The 18,016-nt window shown below is 47.2% G+C and overlaps 1 protein-coding gene across 1 annotated transcript; it reads left to right on the top strand.

Moving 5' to 3' along the window:
• The first annotated feature begins 12,953 nt into the window (after positions 1 to 12,953).
• LOC123152864 (probable protein phosphatase 2C 37) lies at positions 12,954 to 16,443 on the top strand. The gene is made up of 3 exons (XM_044572265.1): positions 12,954 to 13,068; positions 13,184 to 13,272; positions 16,165 to 16,443. Exons 1-3 carry the CDS (start codon positions 12,954 to 12,956, stop codon positions 16,441 to 16,443), a joined length of 483 nt encoding a protein of 160 aa, XP_044428200.1.
• The last annotated feature ends 1,573 nt before the right edge of the window (positions 16,444 to 18,016 follow it).

Raw genomic sequence — 18,016 nt, 5'->3', positions numbered from 1 at the left:
AGGCGACGCCTGTGGAGTTGGTGTTCGCTGGGCCTCAGAGTCTTCTTCCTCTTGTGGGCGATCAGCCCATGAAGCATCCTGTGTAATTGGCGTCAGTGGACGACCAATGCTTATGCGTTTGCGGTGCGTTAGCACAGGCGATGATACCTGTTGGTGCTCTAGCTGAGGAAGGACTGCATCATCTTCAACATGGTCATGGTGACCAATGTCTTCAGCTTCATGAGCCTCTGAGAAAGCAGGCTCATGGACAGTCAGTTGACGGTCTTGTGGATCAGCGTCGGGGTGAACCATGGAAATGGATTCAACAATCAAGGGCTCTGTGGGAGCAGCCCGTTCCTGCTTGGTCTTTCTTTTCTTCTTGGCGGGGGCAGTAGCAGAGGCTTCAGAATGTTTTCTCTTCCTTGCTTCAGCCTCAGTAGTCCTGGTCTTCTTCAGTTCTGAAGCGGTTGACCTGGCCTTTTGCTTCAGGCCAGTCAATGCTAGTTGGGAAGACAATGGGATCTGCTTCCTGCCTTGGTGCTTCAGGTTCAGCCATAGCGGGCTTCTTCTTCTTCTTGGCAGCCATCCTGGGATCGATGCCAGGACGCCCAAGGGCCTTGCGCTTCTCAGCCTCATTGTAATTTTGCACACATCTGTCAGCCAGAGCCTTCATGCGCTCACGCGAACCTTGAGCTTCTGCATGTTTCTTCAGAAAGGCTTCCTTGAGCTCGTTCATCATGATCTTGAAGTTCTTCACTTCTTGCACATTGAGCTTGGCCATATGCTTCTTGAACTGAGATTTCTCATAGTCAATCTTCTGCTTCAGTTCAACAACGCGATGGGCGATGGCTAACTCTGAAGCAATGGCGCCTTGGAAGGCGACACTGAGGCCAATGGGTAGCTGCAGATCATCAAAGCTGATGTTTGGCGTGTCAAACCACTCGTCAATGAAGTTGTGGATGATGGTTACATCAAAGAGAGGCAGATCGTTGAAGATTTCGGCTTCTTCTTTGCTCTTGATGAGTTGCTCAAGAGCGTCATCTGCAAGATCTTCATCACTTGACAGATCAATGTCATCATTGCGCAGAATGGCAGCAGCTGTTAGCTCTTGGCCGGTGTGTGTCAGAGGCATCTTGGCCTTTTGGGGCTTGGAGATGCGTGATAAATCTTCGGACTGCACACTGTCTTCAGGAGGTGCAGTTGCCAGTGGCTTCGCCCTTAAGATTTTTGGTGAAGGGGCAGGCTTTGAAGCTTTGGGCTTGTTCAACTTCTTTGGCGTTGGCGCTGCAGGCGCTTCATCTGATTCAGCGTCAGCTGCAGGCTCATTCACGGCTATCCCTTGAACCAAGATATGGGTGATGAGTCCTGCAAAGTTGTAGAAAGGACCGACGACATTGGGTTCCGCATCGCGTGTGCCGTCAGCCCTTGGAGCAGAAGGACCAGGGTTGAAGTCTAATCCAAAAGACTTCTTGTTCTGCTTCGCTGATTTCGTGGCAAACTGGAAGTTGCGCTTGAACAGATTGTCGTCACGGCACCATAGTAGTGACGATGGGTGTGCATCTGCAGGCTGTGGCCCACGGACCATGCAGGGATAGAAGCCTTGAGCAATGGCTTCATCTCTGGTCCTGGGTTGAAGATTTTTGTAGAGGATGTCTCCCCATGGTCGCTTGATGGCATTCTTTTCAGCATATTCCTTTGTCACAAATCTGTACTTGAACCACTGTTCTGCCCAATAGCGTCGAATCCATTGGATTCGTGTTTTGCGCTGATTGTAATCCTCTTCAGGGTCTGTCTTGTAAAGCTCTGAGAGGTCATCTGACATCAATGTCTTCATACATTTTTAGGGGTCATCTCTGGTAGAAAAACCGAATCAATGAGGGACTTCTACCTGTGTTATCCTGCAATTCTCACAAACACATTAGTCCCTCAACTAGTTTTGTCGTCAATACTCCAAAACCAACTAGAGCTGGCACTAGATGCACTTACACTAACTCTAACAGTATGTGTGTTGACTTTTTTTTGTTATTGTCATCGACAACATGTGTTGAATGCTGAGAGAATACCTATGTAGTTAATGTTTCTCTTTTGCAAGAAATAGCATTTATATATAGTACTATAATTTAGAGGTTTTGCACTTTTTATATATTATTTTGCTACATGCTTCATGTTTTTAATGTTTAAAATTAATGTTTGTGTTGCTTTAGTTTTAGTTCATTTTGTAGCACCTATTATACAAATTTTTAACAAGGTTTCCGGAGCAACGCGCGGGGTATCATCTAGTTGAAAAAAATTGTTCGAAATATTACAAAAGAGGAGAAATTAATTACGAGTAATAAATGGATAAACACATGACTATCGCACGCTGCCGCGTAGCCACAATTCCATACATCATGTCTGTTCAACAAAACTGGTTCCCTCACAAAGACTGGATTTCTTTTCTTCTTCATCCTACAGCTTTCTTCCGCCCCTTGTGTGTTCGTTTCTTTCCCACAAGTTTTGCTTGGTATTGAATTATCTACTTCTTCAGGGCCCTCGCCCGTTCTAATCAATATGCTCCCTCCCGTGATCGTCGATCTGTAGTTATGGCCAACGCCGGTGTCAACAATGTCCCCGCCGCCGGCGAGTGGGGAGCCGACCCCGCCGTGGCCTCCGTGGGAGGCAAGGCACAGTCCCCACCGCCCTCGTCCAGGTACAATGCATCATCGGAGTTGGAGGGGTACCTGGCAGGCACCGAGGAAGGGCATGGATCGGGTGTGGTGCTGGCGGCCCTGTTGCAGTGCTGCCAGCTGAAGCGGCGGCTGCGGCAGTGTGGTCCCTCTCTTTCCGGTTCGCATCGGAGTGGGGAATGGATCCACGAAAGGGTATGGAGCACACCATATCGCTACTCCCGGGCCGACGGCTCCCCCATGCACTTCTTTGCCGTCTTCGACGGCCATGCCGACCCCCAGTTAACATTCCAAGCCACCTCCGGGTCTAGTGGTCGACACTGTCCACGTATTTTCCACTACACCTTTGATTTGCTTGCTACGTCAAGGTGCAATGTCGGCCCTGTGCAGGTAACAGATGGACGTCATACTTGCGGTAACAGATGGACGTCATACTTGCGGACGAGCCGGCGGGCACGGTAACAGCCTACCCGAAGGAGCCCCCGGAAAAGGAGGACGAGGCGGAGCGTCTTGTGTGGGAGGCGGCGCTGAAGTGGAGCTTCGAGCGGGCGGATGCGCTGTGGATGGGGCAGTCGGCATCGAGATGGCCCATCATGGGGTCCACCCACCGCCGTGGTGGAGCTCCTGGTGCGTGCCAGAATCCTCTGCCGTGCCGGAAACGCCTAGCCACTCTCCGAGAACCACAAGGTGAGATTAATTGCCTCATGCATATTGCCTTTCTCTCCTTTGATCTCGTCTGGCTATACGAATTTGAGCTTCATGCATAGATGCAGCTGGAGCTGCTTGTTGGGACGGCGGCGGGAGAGGAAGTGTGCGCCTCGGCAGACGGGCAGCTGCGTGTACGGGGAATGCTTGTCATGTCGTGGGGTTTGGATATAAGTTGTTCCGAGGCGCACTCATACAACAAGTACTCCCTCTGGAAGAAAAGATAAAAGTTGTTTAGATCTCTTGTATTTATTTACGGAAGGAGTACAACTTAGGTAGGCCAAAAAGAAAGAAGTACTGCCTAAGCCTGCCATTGGACGACCATGCGACCTCAGTCAGAGAACGTTGCCATCAGGAACGGGCCGAGCGACTTAAGACAGACAAGAGACAACAATCAATCTCAGACAGCGACCTCAGTAAGACTCACGGAAGAGCAAAAAATAACAACGGGAGCTTACACATATCACGAGGCCTAGAGTGGACACGGTTCTCTCTAGAAACGCCACCTCTGCTACACAGATCATCATAGACAACAGACAGCCAAAGCGGCCGGCCATTCCTCGGCGAAATAATTCCGGCGCCCCAGATCAGATCCCTGGGAACACACGTCAGGCTCGAACCACCCGTCGTACGTTCGTGAACTCGCGGACCAAGGAGTGCACGGGCATGCATGCCTCAGATCGGCCCCGGGCCAGATCACAGCGGAGAAACTTTTAACGACCCGCGGGCCACCGCTAAGCAAACTAATATCTATCTCCGATCGACCACAGTTCCATTAAATAAAAGGTGATTATCAAGGAGACCGGTGGAGGATTTAGCAAACCTTCGGGTCAGGGTCAGATTTACCTACACTTTAGATACATACGTACACGTTTTGTTTCCATGCATTAACATTGGCTTTGTACATATCTATCTTATACAATATACAGAGAAACGAAAGTATGTGTTAAAGATTTTTTTAATAAATATGTGATCCACATTTTTTTCAGAAGTATGCAATGAACATGTTTTTTTCCAAATATGTGATGAACATTTTTTTAGAAATATGCGATGGATAGTTTTTCAAGTACACGGTAAATATTTTTGAAATACAAATGAACATTCTTTAAATACGGAGTGAATATGTTTTGAAATATATTTTGAATATTTTTTGAAAATGCGGTTAACATTTTTTAAATACACGATGAACTTCAAATATGTGTTGAACATTCTTCAAATACAAGATGAACATTTATTCAAATATGTGTTGAACACTTTTTGAAATATCTGTGGAACACCTTTTCAAGTACACGATGAACACTTTTTTGAGTGCACAATGGATATATTTTTCAAATACATGATGAACTTTTTTTCCATACGAGTGTGGCGCAAAAACGCTTCCCGCCTGATTTTTTTTTTCTTCATCCTCCCACCTTCCTCGTCTTTTCTCCTTTCTCGCATCCGTTTCTTTCTTTCCACTCTCAACCTCTACACCCTATCTCTTCCAAGACAGGTTACTTGGTTGGCTTCTTAAAAATAAAAATTGAAACTCATCTTTTGAACTAGTAGGAACTATTTTTTTTAAATAGTGATGATGGGGAACATTACATGAAAATCAAAAAAAAATCCTACGTAACACCCAACATCTAATCTTGGAGAGATGCAAAGCAACGAGAGGGGAGTGTGTCTAGATACCTTGTAGAACGAAAGCGGAAGCGTATATAACGCATTGATGTAGTCGTACTCTTCGCGATCCAATCACGATCCAATCCGATCAAGTGCCGAACAGACGGCACCTCCGCATTCAGCACACGTGCGGCTCGATGACGTCTCCTCCTTCTTGATCCAGCAAGCAAGAGAGGCGAAGTAGATGGGATCTCAACCAGCACGACGGCGTGGTGGAGATGGTGATGACACCTATGGAGCACCAGCAGAAAGCTCTATTTCCTGTGCACTTGTGGAGGAAAGTCTCATCAAGTTACCCCATATAGTGATGCTACTGCTACGGCCAGGCTTTTCTGTAATGATCCACGAAAATGTGCAGGATCTGTTGGATCTGCATGAAACTGCTAGATAAATAAAAACTTATGGTAGGTCAACTGCTCTCCCAATTCATTATTCCTTTTTTTCTTTCAATAAAATGAACCATTGGAATCGCATGGACAGGCTCCCCCACAGGCACGGCATGCCGCCATGCCTCCGCCTGCTAGTATTAATAATGCATCCCATGCATGCAGACATATCCAGTAATGAAAATGAACACACTGCTGGAGTTGCTCGCTAGAGAAATCTACACTCGAGGTATGTTTGAACATTTTCGCAAGGTCCTATATGAAGCAGGGCAGTACAAGGTAGATGAGATCTGTAAAGGAAAAACCTATTTTGTGTGGCGGTACCATCCAGAAAAACATGACCAGTGGTGCAGGGTTCAGGGTTGTGTACAAAGTCGAAGTTGTTGAGGAGGGCAGGGAACTGATATGTGAGTGTGGTAATTTTGAGCACACAGGCTTGCTGCGCTGCCACACTGTTAAGGTAACAATATTTATTGTGATGATCAAGGCTTTTGCTGCAAGCCTGCTAAATCAAAAAAATTGTTGAGCAGCATAATTAAGCATACGAACTATGTGTTTTGCAGGTCCGCGATTTCCTTGTATAAACTAGATAGAGGCAAAGCTCATTGTGAAACGTTGGACAAAAGATTGAGGGATATGCGGCCAGACCACTTGGCACATCTTCAGGGCAAAATTTGTGTAAACTCGATAACATTCGGACACTCAAATATGTGGACCCATGCCCTTGAAGTTGTAAGGCTGGGAGATGCAAATACAAGTGCATACGAGTGTGCAAATATCTTGAAGACAGCAATGGCTAAACTGACACCTATATATAGCCACTGTTGCGGGATGGAATGGAGCTAGAAGACTGAATCAAGACAAGGGGAAAGATAAGGAACCGATTCAGTGAGGGCACCCTCCAGCGGGTGTGGGAGCGACGCTAAAGGTAGTGACATTGGTAATTTCGTCGCTCTAAAGGCTCCAGAACGAAAGCGTAAGCCAGGTCGACCAACCATCGGTAGGGACAAGCCTCCATATGATATTCAGGGTGCGAAGAGAAAGCTGCCGATGGATGCGGTGCAAGCAAACACACTCGCTTCTGTAGTATATGCCTGGAGCAATGTCACAAGAGCACCACGTGTCCACAGAGGGCCGACCTTCCTCAAAAAGAAAGAAAAGAGGCAAAATGCTGAAACTATGGCATCGGTATTCACAGGAAGAACACCTACAACAAGCCTAAGGTTGTGCTGCATATTGTTGAAAACGCCACTTTAGATGGAAATGCCATTTGCGGGTGACCTGGTTAGATTCAATATTTTTTTCTGCGAGTTGCTGAGGGCTCCGTGGTTGCTAGCTAGAAGACTGTTATTCTTAATAGAAAAAACTGTTACTGAGTAGTATGTGCTGTTGTCATCAGTTTATGTGTTGTATGCATGTTTATCATCAAAAAATGTTATGAGTGAAATTTGAGTGCCATCTCATATGGAGTGTGCATTATCCCATGGGTTTCATTGCAATTTTAGTTGACAATTCTCAATTTGGTCTACTGATGTGTGTGAGCAAAATTTCAGTTGATTGTTTCTGTCCCCCTCTTACAAAATTTGTTACCATCAGGATCCACTATGCAGCTAGACCGTGGTGGCAACGATTCAATGTGACTGCGGCCTAAAACAGGTCAACACACTCCTGCTGTATGTCATGGGCGGGACCCGTACAGTTTTATTTTAGAACTGCTTGAGAGGGCTCCCCAAGGAAGCGGGGTGTACTTAACGAGGGGCTGCATCCCCTCCGGAGAGCACACACCGGAGCTTCATCTACAGTCTACATGGGATCAAGACGACCTGTGTGTGAGTGGACATGTTTGTGCTGGCTTCCTACGGGAGCTCCTTCTGTTCGAGCTGGAGTGCCCTTGCTGTCGGCGCTGACCAAGGCAACCATGTTCAGAATGTGAGCTCTGAAGAACACGCCAGTGGTGGCATTGCTCCAGCGCATGCGGGTTTTGTACATCAGCATTCACTGATCGAAGTACATGCTACTCACTTGCCGATGTACGTCGCAAAATTTGAGTTGGTGGGCATACCCAGCCCATTTACGTGCCGTTTGAACCTCTGGCACAGGTTTTTAATGAGCCAAAACGTCATAGCAGTCTAGCCAAGTTGAACACCAGACCGATTGGCATTGAGGAAAAGGGCTAGTTTGGGTTAATTTTTTAGAGAACAGGGTTTTTTTGTGTGTGGAGGTATATGGGTTATTTTTTATGCTGAACATTTGATAGAGATCCAGTTTGTCAACTCTCACTAAATGAAGTGAGTGTATCAATACCGTTTTTACTCAGTTCTTGAATATTGAAATCCGAGGTGGGTGATGGATGTGTTTACTACTAATACATATAAATGTCAAACGATGTTAGTGCTGATATAGAGGCGAGGCGGTGCAAGTAAAATGCCTCCCATGAGAATAAAAAAAAGTAGATGAAACAAACCATAAGCATTTGCTCTGATATTTTTGCTTCTAGGGCAGTTTCCGCAGCAGCCGATTCTGCCTCCTTTTTTATAGCATATTCTTGCAGACTTCCAAATGTCGGCCCATCTATGGTCACTGTTGACTTGAAGATAGGTTCATGATGCGGACCACTCTGAGTGGTGTTATACAAATGTAAATCTTTCTGTAGGTCTTGAGCATAATTTCGTAACTGTGACTTGTAAGAAAGATGGATTTCTGCAATATATAAATAAATTAGTGAGTACCACAAATATAGAAGAAACATGTGTGAACGATCATCATGAGCATTTTCAGTGGCAGGAATAAAAACGTCACAGCGGCATGATAGAGACGTAAAAAAATCAAATCAATTTTTGGCATGAGGGGCATTTATATGACTACATAGGTAGTAAAGGCCAATCAAGAGAACCGAAAAAACAAAAGAATAATCTTCAATAGCCAATAAGCTATCCATTTCTACTAGACGCTCTCTGAGTAGCTAGCAATCAAAACGGCTTAAACCTTCATTTTCACAGTTGACACCACTTATATATATATGGTGGTCTGCAAACAACCGGCAACATAACCCACATATATGTATAGAGTCTGGATGTACTGTTTACAAGTCGATCTTCTGGGATCTTGTCGAGCACGACGAGGCCCCATCAGTTGTGGCGGATCAGGTTCTTAGGAGTCGTCTCACGTCTGCTTTGGTAGTTGACTGAGAAGCAGCGACGGCGCATATATCTGGCGCTAGCCGGAGAACTAGGATCTTGAACAAAACATGATCTAGCTAGCTAAGGCGCAGACGTACACACCGGAAAGTAGCTGCCGAGGGGCGGAGCGGCGACGGCGCATGCATCTGGCGCTAACCGGAGCCCTAAAATCTTGAACAAAACGAGATCTAGCTAGCTAGGGCGCATACATACTCACCTGTCAGTAGTTGCGGAGGTGACGAGGGGTGCTCCAACGCTTCCCTGGCGGCGATGTCCTCCAAGGCTGTCCTTGCGGCGACGTCCTGCGCCTGGATGAGCGTGCGGGACCCGGACTCTGGCGAGCTGAACTCGGCACCGCCGACGGCAACGGTGGAATGGAACCTTGACCCGTGGTCAGGGCCCTCGCCCCGGTCGGTGTAAGCCGGCGTCGCCTATCGCCGCTGCTGGCACAGGTTGTACATCGTCGATCACGTCGCGTGGGGGCGGTCTGAATCAGAAACAGGAAACCGGGATTATATTGAAACTGGGAAGGGAAGGATTTCCTCGGGGCTTTGATCTGATCTGCGCGCAGCTGTGTTCTGGCCGGCGTCGTGTGCACTAATTGGACGCGCCAGCCAGCACTACTGCGTTTCTTTCTTTCTTTGGATTTGGAAGTTTGCTGAGAGCTTTGCAGAGCGTGCCGTTCACTGTTGAACGCATGTTGGGTGCTGTCAATTCCAATTAATGCCGTAAAACTGAAAGGTTTTTATTTCTGTCATTTCCCATTTTTGATGCTTTCCTTTTAACACTTTCCAAATACGTACCTCAGCCCAGCTTGAGAAATTTTAAAATTTCAAGATTTTCAATGAACATGAATTTTGTTTGGGGCATGGTTCGACACACACACCCGTTATGAATAGTAAATTCGGGAAAAAATATACTGATTTTTTTTTCAAAAAAAATCTGAACTTTTTTTTCGCATACATGGTCGACCACTCTACCCACATGTGAAATTTCACAAAGAAATGACACCCACTACATTCTGTGGTGTCCCTACACATAGTCGGAGGGTTCAGTGGCAATCCCTAAATTACGGAGGTCCCCACACACCACATCGAGGTGCTACACATAATCGGAGGGTCCTGTGAATTACGTCGAGGAAGGAGATGTCTCCAATGTGTTGGCAGCACCCCAACTACGAGCTGAAGCGGCAGCGGCGACAGTATGGCCAATGGCTTTCGGGTCGACGTCGGAACTTGTGCAAGTTCAGCAGGAGATGATGGTCATTTTTATGCATAACTGTTTTGACAAATATGTGATGCAAACTTTTTCAGAAATTTGTGATTAACATTTTTAAGTACACGGTGAATATTTTTTAAATACAAATAACTTTCTTTAAATATGCAGTGAATATGTTTTGATCCGGGCGCCGAGATCCCCGCCGCCACCTTCCCCGGCGCCCGCGCGGGCTTTGCCGGTGGTCGTCTCTGGTAGCGGCGAGGGAGGGAAGAGGGATGAGGGGAGGCGGCACGACGAAAGATCTGATGGCCCCCGAGGCGCCCGGTAGGCGACACGAGAGCCGCATGGGAGGGAGGGCGTCATAGGCTATGTCAGTTTGATCAATGAGCAATCAAGTTTTTCACCAAAAAAGAAAAGAAGATAATAAATGGAAGATACTCCCTCCGTTTCATAATATAAGAGCATTTTTCACAGTAGAGTAGTGTCAATAACACTCTTATATTATAGGACGGAGGGAGTAGAAGATAATGATGCTGAAATATTAAAAAAGACGAGAAATTAATTACGAGTAATAAATGGATAAACAAGTGTCTGTCGCCTGCTGCTGCGTAGCCACAATTCCATACATCTTGTCCGTTACACAAAACTGGTTCACTCCCAAAGACCGGATTCTTTTTCATCTCTAGCTTTCCTCCGCCCCTCGTGTGTTCGTTTCTTTCCCACAAGTTTTGCTTGGTAGCGAATTCTCTGCTGCTTCAGCGCCCTCCCTCCTCGCCCGTTCTAATCAATAAGCTGCCTCCCGTGATCGTCGATCTGTAGTTGGCCAACGCCGGGGTCAACAACGTCCCCGTCGACGGCAAGTGGGGAGCCGACCCCGCCGTGGCCTCCGTGGAAGGTGAAGCGCAGTCCTCACTGCCCTCGTCCGGGTACAACGCATCGTCAGAGTCGGAGGGGTACCTGGAAGTCGCTGAGGAAGGGGATGGATTGGGTTTGGTGCCGGTGCCCCTGCTGCGGTGCTGCCAACTGAAGTGGCGGCGGCGGCAGTGTGGTCCCTCAATTTCCGGTTCACGTTGGAGTGGGGACTCGATCAGCGAAATGGTATGGAGGACACCGTATCGCTGCACCCGGACGACGGATCCCCCATGCACTTCGTTGCCGTCTTCGACGGCCACGTCGACCCCAGGTAACCTTCCAAACCACCTCCAAGTCTAGTGGTCGACACCATCCATGCTCTTTCCGCTACAACTTTGATTTTCTTGCTATGTGGTGACGCAGAGGTCGGCCATGTGCAAGGACCAGATGCACATCATATTTTGGAGGAGCTGGCAGGCGGGGCAAGTTCCTACTAGAAGGAGCATCCGAAAGAGGATGACGAGGCGGACCGTCGTGCGTGGGAGGCGGCGCTGAAGCGGAACTTCCAGCTGGCTGACACGCCGGGGATGGGGCAGTCCGCATCGGGATGGCCCATCATGGGGTCCACCCACCGCCGTGGTGGCGCTCCTGGTCCGCAGCAGAATCCGCGTTGCCATTTGCGGGGACTCCCAAGCCGTGCTCTGCCGCGCCGGTAATGGCTTGCCACTTTCCAAGAACCACAAGGTGAGATTAATTGCCTCATGCATATTGCCTTTCTCTCCTTTGGTCTGGTCTGGCTATACGAATTTGAGCTTGATGCATAGATGCAGCTGGAGCCGCTGGTGGGATGGCGGCGGGAGAAGAAGTGTGCGCCTCCGCAGACAGGCAGCTGCGCGTACGGGGAATGCTTGCCATGTCGTGGGGTTTGGATACAAGTTGTTCCGAGGCGCACTCATACAACAAGTACTCCCTCCCGAAGAAAAGATAAAAGTCGTTTAGATCTCTTATATTTATTTACGGAAGGAGTACCGCCTAGGTAGACCAAAAAGAAAGAAGTACTGCCTAAGACTGCTCACAGTGGGGAGTAACATAGAGTAGTAACTTGCCGATGTTACTAGTCTATGTTACTACCTCCATAGTGGGTAGTAACATATGAATGGTATCATGAAAGAGTTCATTTATTAGGCTATAGACTCATTATGCCTTGAAATGCGTGATGTTACAGTAACTAGCTAAGTTACCACAAACCCCTCTCTCCTCATTAATTAGCTGCCACATAAGCAATTTTGTATTGAAATGTGTGATGTTACTAGTTAAGTTACTCCCATTGTGACTAGTCTAAGCCTGGCACTGGGACAACCTTGCCACCTGAGTCAACGAAAACGTTGCAATGAGGAATGGGCCGAGCGATCTCGGACAGACAAGAGGTAACAATCAATCTCAGACAGCAACCTCAGAAAGACTCATGGAAGAGCAAAAAATAACAACGGGAACTTACACATATCATGAGGCCTATAGTGGTTACACAGATCACCGTAGACGACGGACAGCCAAAGCAGCCGGCCTTTCCTCGGCGAAATAATTCCGGCGCCCTAGATCAGATCCCTGGAACACACGTCAGGCCCGAACCACCCGTCGTACCTTCGTGAACTCGCGGACCCAGGCGTGCACGGGCATGCCTCAGATCGGCCCGCGGGTGGAGAAACTTTTAACGACCCGCGGGTGGCCACTAAGCAAACGAATCTCTATCTCCGACCAAAGTTCCGTTGAATAAAAGGTGATTATCAAGGAGACCGGTGGAGGATTTAGCAAATCTTGATGTCAGGGTCAGAGTTACCTACACTTTAGATACATACATACATGCTTTGTTTCCATGCATTAACATTGGCTTTGTACATATCTATCTTATACTCCCTCCGTCCCATAATGTAAGACGCTTTTTGACTCTAGTGTAGTGTCAAAAAACATCTTATATTATGGGACAGAGAAAGTACAATATACAAAGAAACAAAAGTATGTGTAGAACACTTTTTACCAAATATGTGATCCACATTCTCTTTCAGAAATAGGCAATGAACATGTTTTTTTGCAAATATGTGATGAACATTTTTTTAGAAATATGTGATGGACAGTTTTTAAGTAGACGGTGAATATTTCAAGATACGTGTGCTTGATCCGTGCGTTTCTTTATATACGCAAAACTGCTTCAGGAGCGCTCCTGTCTTCCTCCTCTGCTGCTTGGGTCTTCCTCTACAAAAATTAGGAGAAAGTACAGCTGAGCGCTCCAGTCTTCCTCTGTAGTTATGGCCAGGGCCGCCGGCGAGTCGGGAGCCAACCCCGCCATGGCCTTGGAGGAAGGTGAGGTCCAGTTCTCACCCCTCTTGTCCGGGTACTACGCATCCTTGGAGGAGTCAGACGGTTACGTTACAGGAGAGCTCCCGCATGCATGATGGCAGCTCTCATGCGCATCCCGCTGAAGTGACGGTAGCGGCTGTGTGGCCCATGTGACCCACGGTGTTTGGGTCGGCATCAGAGAAGGGGCTGCGCCCGTTCTTCTGCGCCTGGGCCGACGGCTCGCCCATGCATTTCTTTGCCGTCTTCGACGGCCACGGCGGCCTCAAGGTAACCTCCCCTCTCCTCACCTAGTCATTGCTTCACTTGGCCAGACTACAACACCTTTCACGCCATATCCAGGTCGAGTGCTCGACACATGTACACCTACCTTACACATTTTATTTGCATGGTACGTGGCAGGTACATACGTATTACTACTGTATCAAGGCGTGTAGTTTGTTTGGTTCTTATGCACACGTTTTGAAATACGCGGTAAACATTTTTGAAGCACACGATGAACATCAAATATGTGTTGAACAATTTGTCAAATAGAAGATGAATATTTATCAAATATGTGTTGAACACTTTATCAAATATCTGTTGAACACCTTTTCAAGTACATGATGAACACTTTTCTGGATACATGATGAATTTTTTTTTGTATACACGATGAACTTTTTTTCCATAGGAGCGTGGTGCAAAAACACTTCACGCCAGAACATTTTTCGTCTTCATCCTGCAGACTACATGATACATCAATTAAATTAAGAGAGAGCGGTAGAATAATACCTTCTCCATTCCCCTGATCAAAAAGTGTCCACCAGAATAAAAAAGGCAGTCACTTTCCCTGAGTTCATGCAACCAAGATAAATTTGAATTAACCATAACTGGAAGGCGACCAATAGTAGCCAGATGAGTTTCATCCACAAGAACTCTCTTGTACCCAAAAAGATCATTCTCTGTTTTAGACTTGTCACTTTTCTCCATAGAATAAATTTGTTAACAGTTTAGAGCACGTCAGTAATTGCTGACTCAGTGACTACAACACCTAAGTGCACAAATATGAGTATCCGATATTGATGAGGTAACTTCAAAATGCACACACCATGAGAAATCTTATCACATAGTTTATATAAGTAAATTAACATATCAACACAACTGTAGAGAGATGTTTTTCAATACAATAATCCTAGTATTGATGGGGTGCTGGTGCACGTATATATAAATATAGGGTAGGCCTCAACCTCAACTATACACAACTAGGAGATGGGCCGCAACACGTAATACATGCAACACAAAATATAACTTAACACCCCCCGCAGTCGAAGCGTCGCCAGAGACACAGAGACTGGACCGAAACTCCTCGAAGACAGAAGTAGGCAATCCCTTAGTCATCACATCAGCAAACTGTTGCGACGTTGGCACATGAAGAACTCGAACACGGCCAAGGGCAACCTGCTCGCGCACGAAGTGAATATCGAGCTCTATATGCTTCGTACGGCGATGGTGCACCGGGTTGGCGGAAAGGTAGACCGCGCCGACGTTATCGCAGTAGATAAGAGTAGCTTTATGAACCTCACAAAACAACTCCTGGAGCAGCTAACGGAGCAAGAGCACTCAGCCACGGCATTAGCCACGACGCGATACTCTGCCTCGGCGCTGGAGCGGGAGACCATGGGCTGCTACTTCGATGACCAAGAGATCAAGGAGGGCCCAAGGTAGACGCAGTAGCCGGACGTGGAGCGTCGAGTGTCGGGGCAGCCAGCCCAGTTGGCATCCGAGTAGGCCACGAGGTCGGTGGAGGCGGAGGCCGTCAGGGTGAGTCCCAAGGACATGGTGCCACGTATATAACGGAGAATACGCTTCACCAAGGTCCAGTGGGAGTCACGCGGGGCGTGCATGTGGAGGCACACCTGCTGAACAGCGTACTGCAGGTCGGGCCGAGTCAGCGTCAGGTACTGTAAAGCACGCAACAATGACCGAAATCGAACGAACACTAGATCCAAACAGATCCATCGAAGACATGCACCGACAGGATCTTGAGAGATCCGACGAAGACTACTCTCATATGCCTTCCGATGATGCTAGACACACCTTCGGGGTGAGGATGGGACGTGGGTGACATAATGTCTCTGAATTTGGATCTCTCACTATCTTCTAGTACATGGGACAACAATAAGCAAATTATCAACAATAAATAGAAGATATTGTCTGAGAAAGAGAAAAGAAAGAAGCAAATAATGAAACGTTAAAAGGAAGAAGATGCAGAAGAACTCATGACGTGTCAGCGGCACAAAAATATGAGAAAATAATCTAAGAATCAATAGGAGAAATAATAAATGAAAGATCGTATTTTTCATTTTTGAGTTGGAAATATAGTATCATTTGAGATTGACCATAAAATAGGAGGAAATAATGAAACATTAAAAATGGAGAAACATTAATTAATTAAGACTAGTAATATGGATAAGAAAGACGCTTGTCCGATGCCTGCCACCTATAGCCCCGATTCATACACAAAATTGCATTGATCACTAGTACGAAAAATAGGATAAAGTAGAGAGTGCTTCAGTCTTCCTCCTCCTCTTCCGCGCCTGTTTCTTCCCCGCAGATTGCTTGGTAGCGAAGGCTTTGCTGAGCCGTAGCCCGCAGGCATTGTGCTCAACCTGCTCGCCCCTTCGCGTGGTCGATCCGTGCTCTGTACTCTGTAGTTATGGCCAGCGCCGCCGGCGAGTCGGGAGCCAACCCTGCCGTGGAGTTGGAGGAAGGTGAGTTCCAGTCCTCACCTCTCTTGTCCGGGTACCATGCATCCTCGGAGCAGTTGGAGGGCTACGTCACGGGTCCAGAGGAAGGGGAGAGCTCCCGCACGGTGGCGACTCTCCTACACAGCCCGCTGAGGCGACGGCATGAGCTGTGTGGCGCATGTGGCCCATTGGCGTTCAGGTCAACAGCGGACAAGGGGCTGTGCGGGTTCTTCTGCGCCTAGGCCGACGGCTCGCCCATGCACTTCTTCGCCTTCTTCGACGGCCAGGGCGACCCCAAGGTAACCTCCCCTCTCCTCACCTAGTCGTTGGTTCACTTGGCCAGACTACGAACCTTCCACGCCATATCCAGGTCGAGTACTCGACACATGTGCACCCTACCTTACACGTTTGATTTGCTTGGTACGTGGCGGTGCAGCTGTCAGCCCTGTGCAGGGAACAGATGCACGCCATCTTGGTGGAGGAGCTCGCCGGCCCGGAAAATGAAGAAGAGGCGGAGTGTCATGCGTGGGAGGCGGTGCTGAACCGGAGCTTCGAGCGGGCGGACGCACTAGGGATGGGGTTGTCGGAATCGGGATGGCCCGTCATGGGGTGCACTGCCGTGGTGGCGCTTCTGGTCCGCGGTAGCATCCTGGTGGCCAACTGCGGCGACTCCCGCGCCGTGTTATGCCGTGCCTATGGTGCCATCCCGTTTTGAGAGGACCAAAGGTGAGATTAATCGCGTCATGCGCATTGTATTTTTCTCCTTTGGAAAAATTTTGAGCTTGATGAGGAGTGGATACAGCTGGAGCGGGCGGACGAGAGTGCGCGCGTCAAGGCGTCCGGAGGCAAAGCGTGGAGCTCCAACAACAGGCATCTGCGGGATTGGGGGGCTTGCCATGTCGGGGGCTTTAGGTACGTACGTATTACTATTGTATCAAAGGCGTGTATAGTTTGTTTGGTTCTTATGCACACGCTTTGAAATATGCGGTAAAGATTTTTGAAATACACGATGAACATCAAATATGTGTTGAAAACATTCTCAAATACAAGATGAACATTTATCAAATATGTGTTGAACACATTTTCAAATATTTGTTAAACACCTTTTCAAGTACATGATGAACACTTGTTTGAATAGATGGTGAATATATTTTTTCATATACACGATGAACCTTTTTTTCCATACGAGTGTGGCGCAAAAACACTTCACGCCAGAACATTTTTTCATCATCCTCCAGCCTTCCGAGTGTGACGCAAAAACACTTCACGCCAGAACATTTTTTCATCATCCTCCAGCCTTCCGAGTCTTGTGCCCTTTCTCGCATCCATTTCTTTCTTTCCTCTCTCTACCTTTACACCGTCTCTCTTCCAAGACAGGTTACTTTGTTGGCTCGTAGAAAAAATTAGTATCACGTCCATTGTAGGGGGCACTAGTAGAAAAAGGGTCTAATGTGAGACACATTAGTGTGGGTTTGAAGTTGGCCCGGCACTAAAGGCACCATATGCATTAGTATCGGTTCGTGTTGAGCCTTTAATACCGGTTCGTGCCACGAACCGGTACTAAAGGGGTAGTGGCAGGCTGGCGCCAGGCCGGGTCCCCACGAGCCCCTTTAGTACCGGTTTGTGACACAAACCGGCACTAAAGGTCTAACCAATAGTACTGTTTCGTGCCACGAACCCACACTAAAGGGGACAAGCCTTTAGTGTGGGTTCGTGCCACGAACCCACACTAAAGGGAACCCACACTAAAGGGGGCAATTTTCATACTCTACCCCCCCCCCCCCCGCCCCGTGTATCGCCATTTCAGTTTTGAAAAAATCAAAAGAAAATGATAAAAACTTCAAAAAATAAAATCCTTCGAGAGGTAGTTATATTACTACATCTACTAGTTAGGAAATTTTGAAAACTTAAAATTGGACATGTTTTGCAAAAAGTATAGGGAAAATGTAAAACGGCTATAACTTTTGCACATGATGTTGGAACAAAACGTATAATATATCAAAAAATTCAGCACAAAAATCCGCATCCAATGGAGACCGCCTACGGCCTGTTTGCAATTTTTTAGAATCCTCAAATTCCAAAAGGAAAAAAAAGATATGGTCAAATTTCAGTTTTTTTTAAAAAAATTTGGTTAAATCTGGTCAAACTACTTATTCAAGAAGTATTAATGTTACTACATAATTATTCAAGAATATTAGTGTTACTAAATAATTATTTCAATTTTTTGAATTTTGGTCAAATCTACTCAAAATATGGTCAAACTGTGGTCAAACTATGGTCAAACTTAT

This window comes from Triticum aestivum, chromosome 7A, assembly GCF_018294505.1.
Source record: "Triticum aestivum cultivar Chinese Spring chromosome 7A, IWGSC CS RefSeq v2.1, whole genome shotgun sequence".
Taxonomy (NCBI): Eukaryota; Viridiplantae; Streptophyta; class Magnoliopsida; order Poales; family Poaceae; genus Triticum; species Triticum aestivum.
This window is presented reverse-complemented; position numbering and strand designations above follow the sequence as displayed.